The sequence below is a fragment of the Oncorhynchus gorbuscha genome, unplaced genomic scaffold (genome assembly GCF_021184085.1).
Source record: "Oncorhynchus gorbuscha isolate QuinsamMale2020 ecotype Even-year unplaced genomic scaffold, OgorEven_v1.0 Un_scaffold_70:::fragment_2:::debris, whole genome shotgun sequence".
NCBI classification, from domain to species: Eukaryota; Metazoa; Chordata; class Actinopteri; order Salmoniformes; family Salmonidae; genus Oncorhynchus; species Oncorhynchus gorbuscha.
Genome location: NW_025745511.1, coordinates 9,660 through 16,083, shown reverse-complemented (window position 1 = coordinate 16,083; position 6,424 = coordinate 9,660). Strand labels below are relative to the sequence as shown.

Sequence of the window (6,424 nt, the reverse complement as noted above, 5' to 3'; positions counted from 1 at the left end):
TTGAACATAGAAAAACTTTTAAAAAAATGAGAGATACACACATGCATCTCACTTTTCACAATAACTTCCACTTACAGTTCTGTTTTCGCTACTCATGCAAAACAAATGGTCTTTTTTTCTATCCCACAATGAACTGACATCAAACACAGTACAACACTACAGTACGCAAGTGTGAAAGGCCAATTCATCAAACCCTTTCAATTGTTTTCTGAAGGTGACATCTTGCATAAAACACAAATCAGTTTGCGGCTTGGAATACAACAGGTTATAGAAGATATTTACTTGTGTGTAGCTTTTCTGGTATAGAGGGGCTTTATACTGTATGCGGTCTTCAAATTATAATCTTTATTATAACCGATATGCATACTCTCAGGTTTTTCTATCCATCCCTAAAGCTACCATTCAGTCATAGTTTGTGTATAACCTAGAGTAAGCATTAGCTACTCCTCTAACAGAGGGACTTAATCTCAAAATCAGTCACAACAGCTCATCTGTTCTGTTACTACGCAGAATACTGTAAAGGACAGAACTACCCCTCTTCGGAGACTGCATCTGAACATACACTGCTTCAGTGTCATGGATGGCATGGAGAAAGCAGTAAGGGTGGAGGGTTGGGAGTTACAGTCACATGGAACGTTTACGTTACTAACAAATTAACAGCATCTGTATCTTAGAGGATCTAGACCACTTAGTTGCCCACTGTTCCTCTGACAACAGGGGTAACGTCCCTAAAGGAGCATACTAAGAGGTCATCTGGTGGAACATGTAGTTTGGTTACACACACACACACACACACACACACACACACACACACACACACACACACACACACACACACACACACACACACACACACACACACACACACACACACACACACACACACACACACACACACACACACACACACACACACACACACACAGCAAATAAAAATCTCTTTCAGGGCGAGTAAACCTTTCCTCAATTACAATATTTCATGCACTCCATAAAGTGGGTGTTGCATTTAAAGTGTTGAATACTTCTTGTGTATTAACAGTTGTGTGAAAATGTTTCGAAAATCACTAGTGCTGTTGTACTGGTACTGCTGAATTTAGAACACTTTTCAGGAGCTGGTATGGAATTTTCACTTCTAAATAATCGTCTTACTTTGCAGTGCTTTTACCATACCGTCTTCAGTTTTTAAAAGGCATGAGAAAACAGTTTACTAAAATGTTACTAGAACAATTAAACAGAAAGTGTGTTTAACACAGAGGTCAAGACGAATGTGATGATTAAGTAAAAATAGTAATGAAAATAGATTTTCCCAACAAAACAAACTGTTGTAAACATATGAATACAGGAACAACAATAAACAATTATTATCTGAATAATTATTGCTGTTATTATGAATGAATAATGAATTATAAGGGTCGAGGGATTTGGCAAGGCATATTAAACTAAATCTTTCTCAGGACAACAGATTAATACTCTCACTGGTTAACCATTTTTGAATAGTGTTGTTGAGATGATCAAAATATAATTGTCCTTTCGGACAAAAAAACCTCAAACAAACAAGTGCTCTTAAATCCTCTGTTTTCTAAGAAGATTTTTTGAAATTAGTGCTGTGATAGAACTAAATCTGTATCAAACTATCATTTTCTATGAATGTACATTAAATACAGTATAAAGTAAACAAGTTCTTGGAAAAAAAATTAAACGTTTGAATCAAAGGGATTATTAGTCATTATGCTAACGCTAGTTAGCAATTGCATTAGCGCTAGTTTGCAACTTCCTTCAAACTGCACGTAGAGACATACACATGGTATCCACGACTTCATCTGACTCTGGGGAAGTAAATGAGGGGCCTCATTGCCAAAATCCCAAAGCATCCTTTTAAAACACTGGACACCTCCCTCTCGTAACTTCGACACATTTCTTTGCTCACTGCATATGTTGTTGCATATCTTTCAACATCACAAAGAAACAAATGTAATCATAGTCAGGGTTTGAATGATTCTACGAGACTGAAACAAACCCAAGTACTGTAGTTACTGACCACCGTAAGATATGGGGACTCCAGAACTGCATGTACAAAAAAAAAAATGAACACAAGAGCTCATACACTCACACATATATAGGAGATACATTGTTATGACTGGCTTGGTCATCAAATCACTGAAACAAATCGAATGAGATGCCAACCAACTTTATATGTGTGCAAATATAAGGCTTGATATTCCCTGTCTTCCCTTAGAGATTGATGGGATGTATCCATAGGATCACTCAACTACAGGGGATAGACAGTGGACGAAACAAATTGTGGCCACTAATTCAGATGCACAGTGCCCCCTTTTTCCTTCTCTGACTAGAGCTATCAGAGATGTTTCATGACTAGAAATCCAAAGGCTTCAGTGAAATATCCAATCCAGCTGTCCGTCTGTCACATCTCAAAGAAGCATTTGCACGAAACGTTGAAGAGATATTTTGGGAAAATTGGTGGATAAGATAAGGTTCCATGTGGTGATGGTGGTGGTTGATCGTCTTTCCTGCATGGTAGAGTTTCCCCACAACCTCCGCATCCATCGTTAACTCCCCAGACAGGCCTCCTGTCCTCTGGGCCCATCGACCCAGTAGCCTTTTCACACTACCGTGCTGACCCGAACCAGGCTATACTGGCTCGCTATGAAATATTTTTCCCCCACATAGTCCTTTTCATCAATGGCGGATAGACGCGTAAACAGACCAGCACTGCTCGATTCGGCTCAGTAGTGTGAAAAGGGGGTCAGAGGTCAAAGGTGGCCCTTAGGAGGTCTTGACCAGGTCGTAGACGTAGATGTGGAAGTCGTCGTCGAACTTGATGAAGTAGACGGAGGGTTTGGCCTCCACCTGGTGGATGACCATGCCGGTTCGTTTGGAGCCGTCCTCTTTAGCGTACTCAACCTGTTTCCCCACCAGACTGTCCACCACCTCCCCCGGCTCCCGCTCCGCCGGCGTAGCGTCATCTAAGAGACAAACAACAACACAAGTTTAAGTTCATTTGCCATATGCAACTCATTCATGGGAAATCATTGGAAACTCAAACATGTTCACCTATCTATTTATTCAACCTGGCTCATCTCTTTTACAAGAGAGACATTGAAGAACACAACGCTTTTATCATGAAGAGAGAGTAGCCTGTTATCATCATGAAAAGCAACCCATCCATCATCAGGCGAGTATAGACGTTATAAAGGCTCATGCATGCTTATAAAATGTTCATAAACCCGTACACACATCTTAGCTTTAAGCAGTCTTTACAATCAAGAGAGAGTGGTCTATTGTCATTTTGAAGTGCAGCCTAACTCCAAGGACAGGACTAACTTGAGTCAGGCATGATCCTCAGGTCTCCCTCCTTGTAGTCGTCTAGGAGCTGGTACATGTACAGGACGGGGTCTTTCTCGTAGGTGATAAAGAACCAGGTATTCATGATGGGTGCCCGGGCCAGAACCATGCCCCTCCACTCGTCTTTAGTTCCGTCCTCCGTCTCAAACATGTGCTCCACTGCCTTCCCTATCATCGTGTCAGCCAGGTTGACGTCGCTGATGCGCGTAGAGGCTGCAACAGAGTACATGGCACATGGTAACATCTAGTTTCAAGGTTATTTGCCACATTTACCATATACATTGGAAGACTTACTAACTCGTGAATATCAACGATCGAACTCACAAGTCATATTATTAACATTTGAGGGGCACCATGAACGGTGTAACACCATTAGAGCACAAATAGAAACTTGTCTGCGACTTTGTGTTAATCAATCAATACCAAATGACAATCGACATAAACAATATGTATACATAGACCAAAAGGTCTTACATTGACGGTCAGGGAGCACCTCGAGGCCCTGTACCCTCTCATCTTTATGCAGCTCCAGGCCATAGACACAGTCGAAGCCGTCGTACTTGATGAGGTAGAGCGAGGGGTTGACGGGCACCTGGTCCAGCACCGTGCCTTTCCACTGCGACTGAGATGTAGCGCTCCCCTCCTTCCAGATGTGCTGGATACGACAGCCCACGATGTTACGCCGTGGCGCCGACGACACTGCCTTGTTGGGGCCCATGCTGTTCTTTTGTTTCCTGAACGATGTTTCAGATAACTTATGAAAAAGGGGAATTTGGGGAACAAACATCCACTTAGCCAATGAAAAGGGTGAAAACCTGATGGCTGTCAGTCCCTTACATTAGCTACTAATCTAACTAATCTAACTAGATCCATTTTATAGTACAGCAAATAGACTAAAATATTGAATTGATTAAATATATACAGTGCATTTGGAAAGTATTCAGACTCCTTGACTTTTCCCACATTGTTACGTTACAGCCTCATTCTAAAATTGATGAACACATTATTGTCCTCTCATCAATCTACACATAATACCACATATGACAAAGCAAAAACGGAAATATCACATTTACATAAGTATTCAGACCCTTTACTCAGTACTGTGATGAAGCACCTTTGGCATTGATTACAACTTTGAGTCTGGGTATGACGCTACAAACTTGGCACAGCTGTATTTGGGGAGTTTCTCCCATTCTTCTCTGCAGATCCTCTCAAGCTCTGTCAGATTGGATGGGGAGAGTCACTGCACAGCTATTTTCAGGTCCCTCCAGAGATGTTTGATCGGGTTCAAGTCCAGGCTCTAGCTGGGCCACTCAAGGGCATTCAGAGACTTGTCCTGAAGCCACTACTGCGTTGTCTTGGTATTCCCATTGAAAGGTGAACCTTCACCCCCAGTCTGAGGTACTGAGCGCTCTGGAACAGGTTTTCATCAAGGATCTCTCTGTACTTTGCTCCGTTCATCTTTCCCTCGAACCTGACTAGTCTCAGTCCCTGCCTCTGAAAAACATCCCTATAGCACGATAGCAAAGAGTTCAATCTTGCTTTCATCAGACCAGAGAATCTTGTTTCTCATGATCTGAGAGACCTTCATGGTTTTGTTTTTGCTCTGACATGCACTGTCAACTGTGGGACCTTATATAGACAGGTGTGCCTTTCCAAATCATGCCCAATCAATTGAATTTACCAAAAGTGGACTCCAATCAAGTTGTAGAAACATCTCAAGGATGACCAATGGAAACAGGATGGACCTGAGCTCAATTTCGAGTCTGAATACTTTTGTAAATAAGTTATTTCTTCTTTTATTTTAAATACATTTGCAAAAATTACACACCTTTATTTGCTGTGTCATAATGGGGTATGGTGTGTAGATTTATAAAGATAAAAAAAATGTTTTGAATAAGACTGTAAGGTAACAATGTGGAAAAAGGCAAGGCGTCTGAATACTTTCCAAAATGCATTGTAGCCCATGGCAATATAATAGTTAAGTGTGTACTCTGATCTGCTTTCATTCCCTGGATCTGTCTACATGAGACCCGTAAAGACTGTGTACTTTGAAGTGTGAATATAGTACTGTCCATACCATGGTAGTGTGTCACTGCACAGCTGATACTAGCCCAGTATTCGCTTCAGCAGGCCACTAAAGACCAGTATCAGATATTCAGGTATTCAGCGTGGCACTACTAGACTAAATAATCTATGTATCTTATCCACTGTTCTCTACATAGTCAAAAGTAGGCTGCAGATGGTTTTAGCCATTCATTTAATAGGCCTACTAAGCAAAATGTCTATTCAAAACAGTTGAATGCTGAATGTTGTACAAATGCACAATCACAAAGGGTACATAATAGCTAAGGTAAGTAGGGTATTCCTGGCTTACTTGTGGGAGTTCTTTTTCTTCATATTTGCAGAAACACCTGAGTGCCCTTAAAAACAAAAACATTTTTTATTTATTATTCTAATGCAAATTAATGTAGTAAATCTATTCAGTGGCTAAGTTACTCTACTCTTATAAGTATGCTAAATGTACCTGATTATTATCTGAAGATAACAAAAGCAAACCACAAAGTCTGTCCCCCTCAAATGGCACCCTATTCCCTATTATAGGCCGACCGAGTACTATGTTTGATCAAAGCCTCTATGGGCCCTGGTCCAAAGATGTGCATTATTAAGGAAACACAACTAGTGCACTATAAAAGGGAATAGGTGTCCAGGTGTTTCCAACATCACCAGGCAGGCTGGATCCTGGAACTCACAAGGCTGGCAAAATGAAACGAGAAACACCTGGAGGTGGGAGCTTGAGGCAGATACAAAGAGAACCAGCTATAGAGTGGAACGATCTAGAGAAGACTGCCCAGAAAAGAGCAGAGTTGTCATGATAGCAGAAGTTTGACTTTGATACCAGGTTAAGTATCATGACACTCTCAATACCATCACAACACTCGATACCACAGCAACAACAAAAACGCCAAAGTCACAGAATGGCACTTGACCCAGACATATCTTTTGAGGTATAATTACATTTGACATGTTTGATGTTCATCTTTTTTCAGAGACAGTTATG

The 6,424-nt window shown here is 41.1% G+C and overlaps 1 protein-coding gene across 1 annotated transcript; it reads right to left on the bottom strand.

Annotated features, from left to right (window-relative positions):
- LOC124019136 (spindlin-W) lies at positions 1-5,782 on the bottom strand. The gene is made up of 4 exons (XM_046334514.1): positions 5,741-5,782; positions 3,838-4,117; positions 3,343-3,576; positions 1-2,984 (listed from the first exon to the last, which is right to left on the bottom strand). Exons 2-4 carry the CDS (start codon positions 4,079-4,081, stop codon positions 2,785-2,787), a joined length of 678 nt encoding a protein of 225 aa, XP_046190470.1. The 5' UTR covers positions 4,082-4,117; positions 5,741-5,782; the 3' UTR covers positions 1-2,784.
- Positions 5,783-6,424: the final 642 nt, after the last annotated feature.

Bases quoted from the DNA above. Each gene is read 5' to 3' on its own strand.
- LOC124019136 (XM_046334514.1), bottom strand. From the start codon at position 4,081: ATGGGCCCCAACAAGGCAGTGTCGTCGGCGCCACGGCGTAACATCGTG. The intron at 3,577-3,837 runs GTAAGACCTTTT...ACTCTGTTGCAG, and splicing joins GGTGCTCCCTGACCGTCAAT to CCTCTACGCGCATCAGCGAC. The intron at 2,985-3,342 runs GTTAGTCCTGTC...TTTGTCTCTTAG, and splicing joins GAGGATCATGCCTGACTCAA to ATGACGCTACGCCGGCGGAG.